Source organism: Xenopus laevis, chromosome 2L, assembly GCF_017654675.1.
Source record: "Xenopus laevis strain J_2021 chromosome 2L, Xenopus_laevis_v10.1, whole genome shotgun sequence".
Lineage (NCBI taxonomy): Eukaryota > Metazoa > Chordata > Amphibia > Anura > Pipidae > Xenopus > Xenopus laevis.
Genome location: NC_054373.1, coordinates 105,588,454 through 105,608,198, shown reverse-complemented (window position 1 = coordinate 105,608,198; position 19,745 = coordinate 105,588,454). Strand labels below are relative to the sequence as shown.

Here is a 19,745-nt window from a genome sequence, read left to right as displayed (position 1 = left end):
TGCACAGAATGAAAGTTCGCTTTAGTTATGTGTGGATTATATTGTAGATTAAACGTATCTGCACCGATAGTTCCTAAAACTTGACTTTTCTTCGTAGTCACGGGCAGGCTTTCCTCGATCACAATCTCATCCAGAAATTCCACTACATTTTATGCACGTTCAGGAGTTTTACTTGTAATGCTGCATGGTGATGTTAAAGACCCTTAATGAATGTCTGCTTGCCTTTAACTGAAAACATTGCCATTAGATTGCTACAGGTGCCTAGATGTACAGAGATGTACAGACTGAAGATTTTATCAGCTGCCCAACTGATTCAGAGACAACTTCAAAAGCTATATAAAAAAAAAACTTTCAAAGTTGCTTAGAATTGGTCATTCTATAATGTATTAAAAGTTAACGTAAAGGTGAACCACCCGTTTAACAAACACCAGCTTTCTGGCTATAGCCAGGGCCGCCATCAGAATTCACTGGGGCCCCTTTCAAACAAAAATGACATCACTACTCACAGTTTATAACTGATGACATCACTAGTCACCGTTTAGAAGGATATAATGTACAAGATATTCGTGGCTTATGTGTATTATAAATATATTAAGTCACCAAGGAGCTCCATGACCATATAAAAACATGAAGCCAAAGGTCAAATGCTTTTTTTACAGGTCGTGGAACTTCGAGGTGACTTATAATATCCTCATATTTTTTCAAAAGGGGGAACTTTATTTATTATAATACACAAGTTTCAAGAATCATGTGACAGAAATGACATCACAAAGCATTTATAAGGATATCATTTACAGGATATTCATGGCCGTTGTGTATTATATATGCTTCTACCCTACAGTTAGGCCCATAAATCTTTGGACAGAGACAACTATTTTTAAATTTGGTTCTGTACATTATCACAATGAATTTTAAATGAAACAACTCAGATGCAGTTGAACTGCAGACTTTCAGCTTTAATTCAGTGGGTTGAACAAAAAGATTGCATAAAGATGTGAGAAACTAAAGCCTTTTTTAAACACAATCACTTCATTTCAGGGGCTCAAAAGGCTGTTTCATGGGTAGGTGTGGGCAATTCCTTCGTTATGCCATTATCAATGAAGCAGATAAAAGCCCTGGAATTGATTTGAGGGGGTGCTTGTATGTGGAAGATGTTGCTGTAAACAGACAACATGCATCAAGAATAGAAAAGCTAGATTGGACTTTGCTAAAACATCTAAAAAAGCCAGCACAGTTCTGGAAAAACATTTTGTGGACAGATGAAACCAAGATCAACCTCTACCAGAATGATGGCAAGAAAAAAGCTCATGATCCAAAGCATACCACATCATCTGTAAAACATGGCAGAGGCAGTGTGATGGCTTGGGCGTGCATGGCTGCCAGTGGCACTGGGACACTAGTGTTTATCCATGATGTGACACAGGACAGAAGCAGCCGAATGAATTCTGAGGTGTTCAGAGACATACTGTCTGCTCAAATCCAGCTAAATGCAGTCTCCAATGGAGAAACATTTTTTAATGATTTCAATCACTCCATTTTATTTCCCATAAATTCCCAGAGACGGATCACAGATATAGCATATATTAACTATATGAACTACGTAGGCAGAATCAGAAATGGTAGAAATTGCTGTTGTGTGTAAACACAACATGACAACAAGCCATGAGCAAAGTCATTTCTTGGTTATAAAAGTTCAAATCTTGTTTTCTTTGGTCTGGGACTTTATAATTATAGCAAGCAGGCAGGAGCCATTTTGTGAACATTCTAATATAGTTAGTTAGCCAAAAATGTAATGTATAAAGGCTGGAGTGACTAATAATAGCCAGAACGCTACTTCCTGCTTTTTGAAGGGGGCCCGCATGGTACATATCTGTTCAGTGTGTTTGCAATTGATTCTCAGCATTAAGCTCAGATTCAAAAGCAACAGATATGACCCATGTGCCCCTGCTCAAGTCTCTGAATGGTTACTGCCTGGTAACCAGTCACTCCAGCCTTTATACATTACATTTTTGACTAACTATATTAGAAACATTTTTTATTTTGCACAGCCTATTTACCCAGTTTTTATTTTTACACTTAACAATTCCTTTAAGGCAAGCCTTGCATCATCTCAAAATCTTGTTTGTGCACCAGAATGGGGGACCCAACGTCCATCCCCATGCCCTGACTACACAATTAAAAGGTGAAGAGAACTGGGGAATGTGTGGAGAGCAGCGACATTTAGGAAGTGCTGAATGGAAAGCGAAAGTAGTTGTCTGCCCCGCCTCTATGCCTAAAGCATAGAGGAGGTTCCACATAATATTAGAGTGCTCAACCTAGTGCAAAATCCTTGAGGACCAGGTGCTCAGCAGTAATTAACCCAACCTGCCACAGGTCAGGAGAATTCGATACAGAGTCCAATGACTGCAGCAAACTGTTAGTTATAGTTTACTTTCAACGTTGTGGTTTTATTAGCTCAATTGTGCAGGTAGACAAAAAAAGCCAACGTTTCCGGCCTCACAGGGCCCTTTCTGAAGTCTAATAAAACCACAACGGTGAAAGTAAACTATAACTAACAGTGTGCTGCAGTCATTGGACTCTGTAAAGCATAGAGGAGGGGCAGACAATATTTGATTGACAGCTGAGACTTTTAAATGAGCTTACAACTGCTATGAATGCTTTAATAAATAATAGAAATTGCATTTCATGTTTAATTTGAAAAGAACTTTTACTACACAGATGTTTATGTCTGGGTGACAGGTCCACTTTAACAAATGGTTAAAATGCAGTCGGATGGAACAGTGCCTTCAAAAGAAAGCGCAATCTATTCTGTGATCTCTTTTGTCTACTAGAATACCTTGGGTGGATCTGCCAGAGGTCCGGAGTCACGGCTGTGTGCGGATGTCTTTTTCCTCACTGCCGGTCTGTTGGATCACATGGGCCTTAATGGTGCTTCTGGTTCACAGTGTAGTCCTCATGGTGGACGCTGTTATTCGGATGGTCCTTATGTCACTTTAGCAATAGAGTGGTCTGTTTTCCAGGGGTCCCACACTGACGTTTTTTGATAAATCTTTAAGTTGGATGATTATGATTTTTTTAGAAAGTCACAATTTATTGAACAATTTTAATATATAGTATACAGTCCCATTTCCTGGCTATACATCACTTTATATGCTCTTTAAATACCTTTACTCTTATCGGGTTGTTACTAGTGTCTATTTTATATACTGTTATTATGCCTAGTGCCTCTTTTTATATTCACTGAGCCATTTAAGGGATTGTTCACCTTTAAATTAAAGGGGTTGTTCACCTTCCAAACACTTGCACTCCAAACCATGCACTAATTTGAATAAGAGACTGAAATATGAAGAGGACCTAAATAGAAGGATGAGTAACAAAAAGTAACAATAATTTGTTTTATAGATGGGGTCAGTGACCCCCAATTTGAAAAATGCATATAATGTAAAAAAAACTATATAAAATGAGTAATGAAAACAAATTGAAAAGTTGCTTTGAATTAGCCATTCTATAAAATACTAGAAGTTAACTAAAAGGTGAACCACCACTATAAGGAGTTCATTATACAAAAACAACAAATGTATAAGGAGTGTGAGATTAAAATCACCTCCCACACTCTTCAGAATAAAATGTGAGGAAGTTGAATGTGCTAAATGACTTTATGTGCGGGGGCTCCTCTACTGCGTGATTGGATCAATCGTTAGCTGTGGTACTATCAGGCCACGGTTTATATGTGAAAAAATGAAAAATAGTTTGAAGCACAATTTAGTTCTCAAAATATATGACCCAGAACTGCATCTGCATTTTCACAAGTGATTGGAAAGAATGTCACACAGTACAACCATATCAGTTAAATTTGCCAACTCCTGTGTAGGCTAAAGCTGTAGAAACGAAAAAGATCTCATTAGAACGAAAAAGTAATTAAAAAAAAAAAAATCAGTGTACATATGACATCTTGAAAAAACACTGTATTAACCTTATACTAAATTTCCTGTACAATTAAAATCATTTACAGCATCCAGATTAAGCACAGTGTCTATCAAATATAAAGGTGCTCTAAGTGGTTTTAAAAGCTCCACGCACTTTACTAATTTTATATAACCTGAAACTATATGTTTTATAGGGTTTTTCATTATTTTGTTGATTGCGAACATTACAGACTCAACATGAAAACAAGAGGTGTAACAATTAAAGAAAAGGGGCTGCATTTACCATTTGCTTTTAGTGGTGCTTTGTAAGTTTTGTGCACTACTTACCTATTATAAGAAGTAGTATAATTGTCGTTAATCTTCTAATTAGCTCCATCCCAGAGAGTAGCCTTTTCAGTTACTATTATTCTAAGCTTTTTTAAAATTCTGCTTTCTATTAACAATTATATTTTAAAATATATTGCTTGGATGACATTTCGTAGATCCCAAGGCATACTGCATATTTTACTTCAAAATACTTTCATACCTACTGTGTATATGAAAACACTGTAAAAAAACAGCAGTACACAAAAAATGAACGCTTGGTGAAGAGCATTGTAGATAAACACAGAATTTATTGGACAGAAAGATGGCATGATGTGCTTTCAGGATAATGCTGTGATAATTTAAAGTGCATAACAGTAGAAGCGATTTTCGAATTCAGTTCCACACTAAAGAAAATAAACCAATTCTGCTGGCACACAGATACTTAAACTAAGTCTGGCTGTGGCACCAGTAAACTAGAATCACATGGTATTGGTGTGTTATGTCCATCATCTATAGAAGGTAAATTGCTATGTATATCAATGTTTTCCTGCTTGCTGTTTTCAGGCAAAAAGTGAGAGATGCTGCAGGATAAGTCGGAATTGTCTGAACATGTGGTAATTTCAGGTCTGCTTTCCTCAGTCCTTTCACTGTAGCTTGTATTATCTGCAGTCTCATCCAGCTGCTCAACAGACCTTAGATACTGCTGCAGTAGACTGCTGTCCTGCTCACTGGTGAAACTATCTTTGCTGCTTTGGCTTTGCTCTTCTCGAGTCAAATCTTGATCTGCAGGGCTATCCGGCACCTTGTCGTTGTAATGGCGAACAGTATCCAGAGAGGGCTGGGAATATTCACTTTCCTCAGAGGAGTTTTTTTCAGTATTACCCATGGTGCAGTGATTTAATATGACAGAGTGAAAACCAGAGTCTGGGATATCTGGTGATGCTTTTCTATTCAGTTTTTCAGGGCTGGAAGGCAACTCTTCCAAAGCAGGATTGGCATGCTTTGAATTACTGGCTGATGGAAGATCATTCTCAGAGCTGTTGGCAGTTTGCAATTTTACTGTATTTTGCCATTGTTGTATGGCTTGTACCTGGAAGTAGAAGAGAAAGGTTTTTGGTGTTTATCATTAAAGGAAAATCCCTGGCTGCAAAGAATAGGTGGCAAGGCACTCTCTTTATTTGTCTAAAACCCAGGTTAATGGTGGCAATTAAAGCAATGCCAGTGTGTAGCAGTTGGAGTTAATGATGTGCTATACTGGTTTCCCTTCCCATCTAAGGAACACCGCTGTTTTGAGATAGTGAACATGTACTTTGTGTTCTTGTGGAATTAATAATGACATTGCCACTGCTTACATACGGTGGTGTGTTCAGAAGAACGATCACAAAAATAGAAATTAAATATCTATCATACTAAATAATATTTTTTTTAAAATAAAGTCAATTAAGTATCAAGAAATGGCTTTACAGGTATTGCATGGCTCATATCTTACTCCTCTTAGGCGGCATCACATGGGTACTCTAAATTCGGATAATTGTCTGAGATGTCATCAACCCCGGGCTGACCTTGTGCACTGTCTTTGGCTCTGCCCTATCATTCAGCAATTATGGGGGGAAGTTCAGATATACTGGAAGTCTCTGACTCAACGAGTTAACGTTTTTACGCTAACATGGGCAATTTTTGAGATACCTCCTCCACACCTGAAGCTTTCGCGCTCTGAAAGGCAGCTGGCAGAAAGGTTAATGGCTGCAACTCGGAAAACCATATTGCACCATTGGCTTTCTCCATCTGCACCCCCCCCTATCTCTGGTCAAACAAAAGCTACACCATATATTTCACATGGATTGGGTGGAATCCACTACAAACAAAGAACAATTTACTGATAAATTTTTTTCGACATGGATGAGTTACATTCAATCACTCCCAATTCATACTAGACATTTAACGATATATGCATTTAGATACACTACGTGGTATGATACGGAACTATTACTCGATAATACTAATGTCCAAGACACAGACCGGTATATTCAAGATCTCCTACGCTCTCAGGACCAACCGCCACGAACGCCCCCCAGGAGCCACCACATAAATCAGATATTAAGAACAAGGTATTCTTAATTGTATTTCTTTTCCCTTTCAATGATATGTATGAGGAAAATGCTGTTGTGTATTGTACGTTTGAAATGTTTTTCTTTTCGTAATTCCAAATTCCTTTGTGTTTGTTTATTTGATTTGTTATAAAATTTCAATAAAGACATATTTAAAAAAAAAAAAAAAAAATAAAGTCAATCAAGAATTCTGATCCATTTCTGAAATAAGAGTTACCGTACTCTTAACTCTCCCCCTCTTATCTGTCATTTTTCTTATCTCTTCATGCAGGAGCTGGAGTCAGATTATGATTGATAGTTAGGTCTAATACAGCCTATGTGATGGTGCTCCCTTTGCCTAGAAGATGCAGAAGAGCTTAATTTTTTAAAATCATCAGAAAGCCTGTGTCTCTACATGCAGGAATTGTGCCAAAGTCATTTATTTTGGGTTTTTTAAGAAATCTGCTAGGAAAGGAAGCCCTGTCCCCCCCAAAAAAGATATATTAGACCTACTTTAACACCCAACTTCTGCATGAAGAGACAGATGCAGAGAGAAGGATAATATGAAGAACAACTGATTATTTCAGAAACAGTGCATGATTTTTAATATCTGTGTGTTTGTACATATGTATTGAATTATAATACTTGTTATCCTTGTGTGTACTTTTATACATTGTAAGATTGAACAGTGCTGGGTGTCCTTGCAGCACTTTATAAAGGAAATAATTAAAAGTAATTTTTTAGAATTAGAAAAAGATACGTATCATTGATCTTAAATATGTGTCAGTTAAAGGGGTGGTTCACCTTTAAAGGACCAGTAACATCAATTTTTTCTTCAAAATTCGTTAGTATACAATGAAAAATAAACACCAAGACAAATTAAACTTTTAGATTGCAAAGCCTTTATTAAGAAATAACTTACCGAAACTCCACTTCTGGTCCTCTTCAAAAAAGGCGACCATCCTGCGGTGTTCGATTTCTTCTTCCTGGATATTCTAGTGATAGCGCGTGAAGATGGCTGAGGCTCCACTCTGCAGCGCTTCCCCTATTCCCAGCAGCAGCAGCAGGTACTGGGAGAGCCGAATCAGTGGGGTGTGCATGCCACTTGCTCCCCATCGATGTGCCCATCTGAGTGTTCCCGGGGCTGGCAGTGCCCGCTGCTGCAGGAGAAGGTGGAGGAGCCATCTCCTCCGCCTCTGTGGAGTGGAGCCTCAGCCATCTTCACATGCTATCACTAGAATAGCCAGGGAGGAATCGAACACCACAGGATGGATGGTCGCCCTGTCGCCTTTTTTGAAGAGGACTGGAAGTGGAGTTTCGGTAAGTTATTTCTTAAAGGCTTTGCAATCTAAAAGTTTAATTTGCCTTGGTGTTTATGTTTTGTTGTATACGGTACTAACAAATTTTGAAAAAAAAGAAAAATTGATGTTACTGGTCCTTTAAGATAACTTGTAGTATATTATAGAATGGCCAATTCTAAGCAACTTTTCAATTGGTCTTCATCTTTTCTTTTTTATAGTTTATGATTTATCTGCCTTCTTCTTCTGACTTTTTCCACAATTCAAATAGTCACTGACCCCATCTAAAAGCAAATGCTCTGTAAAGCTACAAATATATTGTTATTGCTCATCTTCTTATTCAGGCCTCTCCTATTCAAATTTCAGTCATGGTTGCTAGGGTAATTTGGAACCTAGCAACCTGATGCTGAAACTGAAAACCAATAGGGCTGCTGACTAAAAAGCTAAATAACTAAAAAGCCACAAACAATAAAAAATGAAAACCAAAGGCATATATCAGTCAGAATATTACTCTCTACATCATACTAGCATATAATTAAAAGGTGAACAACCCCTTTAAGGGGTGTGGTGAAAGTGGATGTGATCTTAAAAAACAAAACCACACCGTGCAAAGCACATCACACCTTACTGCTTTTACTTTCAAAATCTGGTAACTTTGTAACAAAAAATACTCAGAAGTACACATTCTGTATTCTGAAAATGAATAAAAATAACTTTTTTCTCCAAGCTACCTGTAGTTAACTGTAATGCTTTGTCCGATTACCCACATGTCCCAAGGTACAAAAGTCATAATTAAGAATTTCTAGGCATCCTCTGAAAAGTTTCCCAATATTCGTAGGATTAAAGCTATGGGCATGTAGAGACTCAAAAATACAAATACTGCACACAACCAACACAGGCAAAATCAATTAATCAAAAGCAATGCAGAATTATTAAAAATTCAATAAAGCCAATCTTGGTGGTCAAACTTATAATTCACTGATCACACTTTGCCATAATTACAAGCAACAAACAAATGCAATTAATATCTCTAAAACAAACATTATGCAACTTGATTGGAGCTTACACTAGAACATAAAGCCCCCTATCCCAAAAATAGGAAGTGTGTAATAATGTAATAAATGTGCCACTTTTCTTATGCAGGCATGTAGGCGATAAAGATCCTCCCAGGAAGCAGTGACAACAGCAGATGTGTATATGCAAGTACTACAGATAGTAAACTCTATGACCTGTGATCTGAGGTCCCTTCTATCAGTCATCAGATTTAAAAGGAGCCCAAACCTGTCCTTTATTAGTAATTATTAGAAATATGCATTGCATAACTGCATAGAAGTCAGTGCAGTCTGCATGCATGACAATCGTCTTTTCAGCTGAAATCATTTTTTTTTTCCAACATAATCTATATAACTGCACTTGCTTGCTGAGAATGTTGTTTTCATGTGTTCCTAAATATTATCTGCAACACAACACAGAGCTTTTGATGTGCCCTTCCTAAAGTAAGGAAAGCCCAGGAAGAAGAGAAAGGTGGAGAACTAAAGGAGGCAAGTAGTACTCTGCTGTTTTTTAAATGTCTTTTAACCCTTTCAGTTCTGGTGGTCTTTGATTGCAAAGTTACATACTGCCAGTTTGTGGTGCAGGAAAAATTTGGGATGCAACAAATCCAGAATTCGTTTCAGGCTTTTTCAGCAGGATTCGTATTCGGCTGAATTCTTCTGCCTGGCCGAACCAAATGCGAATCCTAATTTGCATATGCAAATGAGAGGCAGGGAGGGAAATCTCATGACTTCTTTTCACAAAACAAGGAAGTAAAAAAAACGTTTCCCCCTTCCCATCCCTAATTTGCATATGCAAATTAGGATTTGGTTCGGTATTCGGCAGAATCATTCGCGGGTTCGGCCAAATCCAAAATAGTGGATTCGGTGCATCCATAGCAAAAATCAAAGAGAAAACTGGGCACGAAAAAATGGCATACTAGAGACAGTGCTGTAGATTTTGCAATGTAATGTTCTTAAAAGGTTAAAGAAAAAGAAGTGGCATATAACTAAAATTTAAGTCTTACCTGTTCCCATAGGTACCTCACAGCTTCCCCTTGCAAAATTCTTTGTATTCGGTCCTCTTCTTTCTCTTTTCTTAGCCTACAGCATAGACACAGTGGGACAGAGTTATAAGCCATTTATTCCTTTGTCATTAGAAAAAGAAACGCTAAACAACAAATGCTAAAGGATAGGGTTACTACTCTTGCACTTTTCCATGACTGGACAGCGATGGCAGGGGTAGGGGTAACAAAATATATGGGTTGATGGCATTAATGAATATGATCACGAACAAGATGAAAAATCTTCTGCTGGATTGTATTAAATGAGTCGGAGACATTCATAGAAGTTAGATCTAATTTCCATAGCAATTAACTCCTCTCTTTCAAAATCTCCTAAAGATACACAGGACACGGTTTAGCCTTGATGCAAGCACATTTGGGGCACTGACCTACCATCCTTTCAAGCAACCAACACCAATACAAACAGTGCTGTACTATTCAATATACTATCTGGAGGTTACCCACACTGATCCATAATCCAAAAATTGTCATAAATAACGGAATAGGATGACCTTGTTGCTGCAAGTAAAGCCCTTCTGGGTAACTATGTCACCACTATAGAGCACAGTGCTATAATTATAAATTTGCTTGTTGGGCAATACTTTCTCTCAGAATTTTTTTTTCATGTTTAAAGCAATGTAGTGATTAATAAAAATGGTATCTACACAGAACAAGTACACATTAGCCAACAACAAGTAGGAACTCACCTAATTACTTCTTCTGTCAAGAATACTATGTGCTCTTGCATTCTGCTAAGTCGGATTTCATAGCATACATCTTTAACTTTTGGGTTGTACTTTCTTGCATAAAAACCTCTCCAACAGGACTGAAGTTTTGTAGCAGCTTTGCTTATTTTATTTATGTGGTTTACATCTTGATCCAGAACAGAAGCCTGTTTACAATTCATTATTAAATTGTGACATGTTGGGCCATTTGATGTCTGAGTACTTTCCATACTAACCGCAGTTTCACAATTAATAATATTTTCGGTTACATTCTCATCTTTGATAACTGGATAGACACAGCATGATTTATCATCTTGCATTGCTGATAGACCTGGAATTAACTTAGGCTTTTCTGGAGTTTCAGAGGGGGGCAGTTCAGTGTGGTCTTTGTTAAACTCAATCACAGTTTCATTGACTGGCAGGTCAGCTTTTATGGCTGGAACCCTTAACTCTACGGTTGGTGAGACAGGAGAAAGGCCTGGAGCAACAGGCATAAAGGTAGATTCTGAGGAAAGAAGACTGCAGTTGAGTTTGTCTTCATCTGTTTGGATGTCTTCCATATAAAGACTACTGTAATGTGGTGGACCGAAAGGACTGGAGCAGATATTTCTAACAGCGTATGAGTGATCCTCAGAACTGCTTGACCTGAGCCAGTTATTTACTTGTACTGTGGGTTCTAAAAAAAGATGTAAACATTCAATTTGTATTGTATTCCACAAAACACACATATGCTTCTCCAAACATTGCAAGGGAATGCTCATTTGAGCCTTATTGTGAAAATAAAGCTTGCTAAAAGACTAACTGACAAAAGGCTTATTACCGTTAGGATTAAAATGGAAACAGTTACCCACCAGTTTGTAATACATGTGTTGGACTGTGATGTTCAGTAGACAGTGGTAACCTTTTATTTGGAGTAGATGAGGTGAGGTAGCCATCACTGCGCGTTTGATGCAATAATTGCTTCTGGTGCAATCTAGCCAAGAAATGCACAGCATTAATATATTTTTTTATGATTTTGTCACCCAGTATATTTACATATTTACAAACACAGTCTTTTTAGGACATACAGAAATGTAAGTTTATAATAATCAGGCAATGAATTGAAGGCCACATTGTGCATCTTACGCATAACTGGCTTATCAAAATATATGCTATTATTTACTAACCATTAATTTCCAAACAGCACACTTGCAAAACAATTCAAACTTTCAAATGAATGGCAAGAGTATACATGTAAAACTACAACGAATAAGCAATTGCCTATATGCAGCAAAATTACCAGCAAAGTTTACATTAAGTATATACTCGGCTACAGTAAGTTTATGACCAAGTAATATACAACTTTAAAGGGGAAATGTTGCAAAAATTAATTTAATATAAGCTTCATCATACTGAAATAAGAGACTAAATACAATCAATTAAATATTCTGCATTTTTTCTGAAATAATCAAGTTCATCTTCACTATTCCTCTCTCAGCATCTGTTTCTCTTCATTGTTTCTTCATGCAGGAGTTTGGTGTCAGATATTCATTGACAGTTAGATTCAATATATCTTATAGGGGGGCTCATTTTGCCTAGAAGATGTATTTGAGCTCACTCTAATAAAATCACCAGACATCATGTCTCTCTACATGCAGGATTTGTGCAAAAGGCAGTTATTTTGTTAGATTTTGTTTGTACTGGAATCAGTTATTTGAGTGAGCTCTAATTTATCTGCTAGGAAAGGAAACCCCCCCCAATAAGATATATTGGATCTAACTGTAAATGAATATCAGACACCCAACTGCTGCATGAAGACGGAAGAGAAACCGATGCAGAGAGAAGGATTGTAAACATAAACTTGATTTTTTCAGAAACCATGAAGAATGTTTTTATTGTATTTAGAAAGTGTCTTATTTCAGTATGATGAAGCTTATAATAAATTTTCCTTTTCGCTATAGTTTCCCTTTAAAAGCACCTTGTCCTTGCTCAATATTAAGGAACAAAATCATTAAGTGTAAGCCTTAGCAACATAAACGAGTATTAAAACTACGTGTGAATAGAGCTTTTACCTCTGTTTACTTAATATTTTATCCAGCTTTGCATCCTCTTCTGTCTGGAGTCCATGTGCGGAAGTTAATGGACACACAGTTGCCAGGTACTGGACTAATGGAATGTGCTGGCCAAGCCTATACGATCTTCCTTTGCCTTGGCTGTATAGCCATTCTGCTTTCAAGCTAGCAAAATATGGAATATTTTAAGTTATAAAAGTAAAAGCTTTAAATGGTTTCAGTATGTTGTAATAAGAATTTCACTTTGACCTCATTCAATCTTATGGCATGCAGAAATCACATTAAGAAAGTGCATACTTATACCTAGAAAGTGTATTGACAGTTAGGGTCACTATTGGCCTTCAGAAAAAGAGCTTTTCAGCCAATCCTGCTATTAGAAGTCTAAAACTACTAATCTAAAATTACTAATATTTCAGAAACCACTTTACTAATGTAATTAATGTAAATTGCATAAGTTCTCAAAAATGGAGGACCACTTTATGTATTTTTTTTGGGGGGGAGGGTTGGGGGGCTACAATATCTATAATATCTGGAGTGGTGTACGTAGCCCTGCATGACAGAACCAAAAACAAGAAAAAGCAAATTAACCGTTAGTGAAGCAATGGACATAATTACTTACAATAGTCAGTATTACTTACCTTTCTTTTTGGGAGACAACATAGCCATCTAAAACTTTAAGATTTAAGCACCAGCTGACAATAAAAGGTCTGTAGTCAAACCCTGGTATAGACGGTGTGGCCATCACACAAGGATTGTTCATTATTGATAACTGTTCCAAATAGACAAGGCCAGCAAGGAATGCTACCTGGTAAGCAGTAATTTTAAGCATGTTAGAATGTCATAGTAAAAAATAAAGGGAAAGGCTATTTAACTATATATCAAAATTGAATTCATTTTAGAAATTTTCAAACCATAATTGCTATGCACATATTATCAGAAAACAATGTGGAAAAAAACTCTCAAAATGAGAACCATGACCTTTCACCGTTTCATTACGTCAGTGTAACAATTGTTTTGTTTCATTAATACTGGAATATATAGCAAAGCGGAACGCATTTCAGCTTAGATAACCATTATTGCTATCCACATATAATACCAATGAGAAAAAACTTCAAAAAATGTACCATGACCTTTTACCAGTTCAGAATGTTTGAGTAACAATTGTTATGTTCTAACTACAAATCATTCAAGACAAATCACATGAAAGAATGGATAATGTAGAAAAGAGCGATCCGTATCAGGTCAGACCTGTCTTGAAAGACAAATATTTGTGAATGTAGGAGGCAAACATTCGAGTACGGGTAACAATGTCTTAAAGAAAAACTTCAAGGGGAAGTATTGCAAAAATAAAAATATAATATAAGCTTCATCCCACATGAAAAACAGTTCTAAATATTATCTTTTAAAAATTCTGCAATTTCTTACATAAATAAGGCACTTAAACAGATCATTTATATCCTATTAGAGAAAAACTAAACCCACAACCAATGTAGGTCTCTATAAAAATGTATCACTTAAAACAGCTCAAATATAAAACCCTGCTTCATCTGAATAAGCAATTTTCATAAAAATATACTTTTTCAGTATAGGTATGGGATCCAGTATTATTGCCATTGTAAGAACTATTCACGGTGCAACTAAACCAAGGGCAAGTGTTAGGGTGCATGAGCCAACTGATTAAGTTCTGTCTTTTACAGCTGCATTATTTCTGGTCAGGTGATCTCTGAGGCAGTACAAAGACCATCACGAAAAGGTTGCTCAAGGTAAAAGGGCAATATTTACTGTTGGTTAAGTAATCATTCTGGGGGTATAGTTCTCCTTTAAATAGGTGGTTCACTTTTAGAGGGATGCTATCAAATATAAACTTCAGTCACTCTTTACTGCTGTACTTTAAGTTTGAGCTCCCTCCCCCTCCAGCATCCTAGCAGCAGAACAATGAGAAGGTAAGTAGATAGCAGCTCCCTGATAGATCTAAGAACAGCACTCAATAGTAAAAAAAAAACAGGTCCCACTGCGACACATTCAGTTACATTGAGTAGGAGAAACAATAGCCTGTCAGAAAGCAGTTCCATAGTGCAGCACTTTCTGAAAGCACATGCCAGGCAAAATGACCTGAGATGGTTGCCTACACACCAGTATTACAACTAAGAAAAAATACACTTATTGGTTCAGGCACTACATTTTATATGGTAGAGTGAATTATTTGCAGTGTAAACAGTGTAATTTAGAAATAAAACAACACCATAAAAATCATGACAGAATGTTATAAAATGGCTAATTCTAAGCAACGTTTCAATTGGCTTTCATTTTTTCTTTATTATAGTTTTTGAATGATTTGCCTTTGTCTTTACAACTTTCAAATGGGGGTCACTTTATTGTATGTTGAGATATCTTTTTAAAAAATACCAGTGTATTTGTATGTTTGACTTGTTCAACATAATAATATAGACGCTAAAAGCTCAATTAGTTTAATAACGGTTTCAGAAAATCACTTACTTCATTCAAGTCTCTGATTTCATTTTCTGCCAATGAAAGTATAGTGAGGCTTTGAGGAAGACAAGCAGATGCTGCACGTAAAGATGCAATATTGTTACCATGAAGAAGCAAAGTCTACAAAAGATAAAAAATAAAAAATTGTACAGTCAGTAGTTTTACATAACTGAGATATGCAAAATATATGTTAAATAAATATGCTATCAAGGTAAATATTTAGTACTGCCCAGCTAACTAAGCAAGGTAGATGTGCCCTGGAATACTGAGGACATATCAGTTTGATAGTAGCAACACGTGACTTCAAATTAAAAGACACCTGAAAATACCCAAAGTAAAACACACAGTTGGAGAGGTTTTCCAATTTTAACACAAAAGTAGTTACACAGTTACATAGTTAAATTGAAAAAAGACAAAGTCCATCAAGTTCAACCCCTCCAAATGAAAACCCAGCATCCATACACACACCCCTCCCTACTTTCACATAAATTCTATATACCCATACCTATACTAACTATAGAGCTTAGTATCACAATAGCGAGGTAAGCTAAGCTAGGTTTGTCATCCAAGAATCCATTAAGGTCCATTACTTGTGGATTTTACACCATAATTAGAAAGGATATGTCATTTTCTGAAGTTTTATTCAGTGTAAAAATAAAAACTGGGTAAATAGATAGGCTGTGCAAAATAAAAAATGTTTCTAATATAGTTAGTTAGCCAAAAATGTAATGTATAAAGGCTGGAGTGACTGGATGTGTAACATAATAGCCAGAACACTACTTCCTGCTTTTAAGCTCTCTTGGTTTACACTGACTGGTTACCCTGGTTACCAGGCATTAACCAATCAGAGACTTGAGGGGGCACATGGGTCATATCTGTTGCTTTTGAATCTGAGCTGCATGCGGAGGATCAATTGCAAACTCAATGAACAGAAATGTACCATGTGGCCCCCCTTCAAGTCACTGGCTAACTCAGAGTCAGAGAGCTGAAAAGCAGGAAGTAGTGTTCTGGCTACTATGTTACACAATCTGTCACTCCAGCCTGTATAAGTTAAATTTGTGCCTAACTAACTATATTAGGAAAAATTTTTATTTTGCACAGCCTATCTATTTACACAGTTTTTAGTTTCATACTGAACTGTTTCACACTGAACTGTTCCTTTAAACGGAAATATACAATTTTAAAAAGCAAGCTGGATATGTTAATCATTTGCCTTTGATTTATAGGTCATTGCCCCAATTCTAAAATATCTTTATTAATAAATATCTGGTAAGTGTCAAGTCTCATGCACACAAAATGCAAAATCCAGTTAAATATGAACATTAGAAAACCTTGTCTTACCTTCAGAGATTTTAGCTTGGAGAGGTCACCAATTTGAGATATGTTATTGTCTGACAAATCCAGATGTTGAAGGGAGGTGCTACTGTTTATCTGATCAATTATCTAAGTAAAATGGATAATAATATATAATTACTGAGCAGCATGTCTGTGTTTTAATAATAGCCAACAATTAACACAAAAATCTAAGTAATGCTTCTCCGACTATATGGAAAATACGCCAGACATAACCACATATGCCCCACATATTTAAACTGTCTTGCAAACTTTTGTCAGTGGTGGTGGGTGAAAAATGTACTCTGGAGCCATCACCAGAGCAGTAGCCTGGGCTTGGACCTGAGAAGCCATGGATACATTCCAAATTCAGTAATCTAATGGTAAGAAAGTAGTAAGTATAATCAATGTTTTGATTTGTCAGTTGTTGTAGTAGAGCCTTCCAATAAAGATCCAGTGGGCAGAGATGTAAGGTTATTAACGGATTACCACCGACGCAATCCGTACCCTGCATGTGACAAGCTGCACCACACTATGTGTCAACCCGCATGTGCGTAGGCCAGTGGGGCCCATACATTTTTTTTCTCCAGGTGTCCCAGTGGGACAGACCAACCCAGCACACATACATGCTCAAAAATAATTTAAACCTTAGACCAGTGGTCCACAACCAGTGGCTTGCGAGCAACGTGCTGCTCTTAGACCCTTGGATGTTCCTCCCAGTGGCATCAAAGCAGGTGCTTATTTTTTTAATTAGTGGCATGGAGGGAAGTTTTGGTTGTATGCAAACCCAGTGCAGTGCCAAACAGAGCCCTCTATAGGCTGGCAGTCCACATAAGGGCTACCAAATGGCCAATCACAGCACTTATTTTGCACCACCCAGGAACACTTTTCATGATTGCGTTGCTCCCCAACTCTTTTTACATCTGAATGTTGCTCACAAGTAAAAAAGGCTGGGGAACCCTGCCTTAGGCATACAGTAGGAAAGATGTGGTCATCTAATGCTGATAAAATTCCGTACCTTCAAATTGTTTCCCGCAAGATTAATCCATTCCAGATGAACCAAGTCCTTCAGTCCTTCGACATACCCAATGCTGTTGTGTGGTAAGTTTAGTACTCGGAGATGTATTAATTTTGCAACACCCATCATCCTTACAAGACGATTGTTGGCTACGGAGAGCTAATATAAATGACAAATAAACAAAACAGAAATAAATATCCTGCCATCAAATTAAATTTATATATATATATTAATAATTTAAATGTACTTTTTGCACTACGTGTAAAACATATACTGCTTAGCATTACTGGTCAATATGGAGCATAAAATCCATACCCAATATGAAATAATATTATATAAAATGAGGGATGCACCGAATCCACTATTTCTGATTCGGCCAAACCCCCGAATCCTTGGCGAAAGATTCGCCGAATACCGAACCAAATTTACAAATGCAAATTAGGGGTGGGAAGGGGAAAGCATTTTTTACTTCCTTGTTTTGAGACAAAGTCACGCGATTTACCTCCCCGCACCTAATTTGCATATGCAAATTAGGATTTGGATTCAGTTCACCTGGCAGAAGGATTCGGCCGAATACGAATCCTGCTGAAAAAGGCCGAATCCTGGCCAAATCCCGATATATATATATATATCTATATATAAATAAACAAAAAGGAGTCCGCACTCAAAGGTCTTGTGAAGAAAAAAAAGGTAAGTTTAATCAACGTTTCGGCTCGTAAACGTGAGCCGTCTATATATATATATATATATAGCTCCAAAGCTGTAGCCATAAGCAACCCAAGTTTAAGTGAAGCCTATACCTAGGTGTAAATATCAAACACAAAATCATGGTCTCTGTTCCGTCACAAAAAAATCACTGGTTTTACATTTCAAAGAAAAATATACATGTCACATAAGGCAGATCTAAGCAACGCATTATGCTATTTTAACAGTGTAATAATTCAAGAGATCAAAGTTGAGCAACCTATATATATATATATATATATATATATATATATATATATATATATATATATATATATATATATATATATATAGACCCCACCCACCAAATTCCGTTTCAGTTACAAACCTGTACTAGATTCCTGCATTTTTCCACATGTTCAAGCTTAATTATTTGATTTTTGTCCAAAATCAGAGTTTGTGTGTCATTCCCAAAAGGAAGTGTGGGGCTCAGTTTTTGAAGCCCTTGCCCAGAGAGATCAACCACAGAACCTAAGGAACACAAACATTTAGAAACAAGAAAATTAAAAAGGACCTGACCTGCAAAGCAATGACACATCTCACAAATACAAAAAGAGTTCCACTGTAATTTAATTAGGGGGTTCTGCTGCACTGTTTCAGAAGCCAGAACCCGTATCAAAGAATATAAACAGTCCAATAGATATTACATTCAGTAGTAGTTATATCTATAAATGATATGGAAAAATCCCATATAAATTGTACACTGTAAAGCTGCTTAAATTTCAATATACAGTTTTGGGATGGATGTCTCCTTTAATAGATGAGATATGAGAATGACAGATGAGTCTGTATTTTACCACAGACAAGGTGGCCACCGATAGAAGGGACATTGATCATCTCTGGCTGACATGTACTAAATAGAAGTGAATAAGCGTGCTACTTACCTTGACTGTCACAAGCCAAATGTGCCACTGCCATAGTAGCTGGGGTTTTTTCTGTAGATCAGCCAGGTGTGTTGCTACAGTGGTATCATGCAACTGCAAATAAATCATTTTCCTTTACTTCACAATGACTACCAGCATTCTAGAATTTATACAAAAACAACTTATCAAGTATTACATACAGTATCCAGGGCTCCCCACTAGTATTACACGTTGTTGTGTACTAAATGCCTAACACTTCAACAAAGAATATGCTTGAGGTGTAGACATAACAGCAAGAAGCTTGTGCAGGGTTTTTATTGCATTTATAAATCTCCATGCGCAAGACGAAAAACAGAAACCTAAAGGAACAAATACATACACTGGTCCCTGTAACGATATGTTCCCTCTTCTCAGCGTTGTCAGTTAAACGGTCACTATGGATGAAGCTCTGGATTATGGGAATTGTAGTCCATTATCTATGCCCCGCCTTAAATTTTACACGCCAAACAGAAAGCTCACTAGAGTCCTGTACTTCCCGTTCCAGAGCAGATCTTGGTGACGTCACTGCCCAGAGATTGGAAAGGCGGAAGAGAACTATTCCCTTCGCCCCCTTCCGTCCCTGCGCACTTGTTTGTTTACCTGTCCCTTCCCGGAAGCGACTGCTTTATCAAGTTTTTTCCGCCTCCCTTGGAACTAGCGAATGGCTAAGCAGAGCTTTGGCTACGCTCTTGTCCATAACTGTAAACCAGTCCACGATTGGCTATAATAGTTTTGGGCGGAACTCGCTGTAAAGTTACTGCTAGGAGGGTA

General features: G+C 37.1%; 1 protein-coding gene across 4 annotated transcripts; it reads right to left on the bottom strand.

Moving 5' to 3' along the window:
• Window positions 1–4,520: 4,520 nt before the first annotated feature.
• Window positions 4,521–19,711, bottom strand: cep97.L (centrosomal protein 97kDa L homeolog). 4 transcript variants are annotated; one of them, XM_041580977.1, is made up of 12 exons: window positions 19,575–19,711; window positions 18,957–19,049; window positions 18,401–18,543; window positions 17,329–17,487; window positions 16,320–16,421; window positions 14,985–15,098; window positions 13,127–13,293; window positions 12,489–12,653; window positions 11,289–11,410; window positions 10,420–11,113; window positions 9,677–9,752; window positions 4,521–5,322 (listed from the first exon to the last, which is right to left on the bottom strand). In XM_041580977.1, the coding sequence occupies exons 2-12, from the start codon at window positions 18,988–18,990 to the stop codon at window positions 4,675–4,677; spliced, it is 2,424 nt and encodes an 807-aa protein (XP_041436911.1). In that variant the 5' UTR covers window positions 18,991–19,049; window positions 19,575–19,711; the 3' UTR covers window positions 4,521–4,674.
• Window positions 19,712–19,745: the final 34 nt, after the last annotated feature.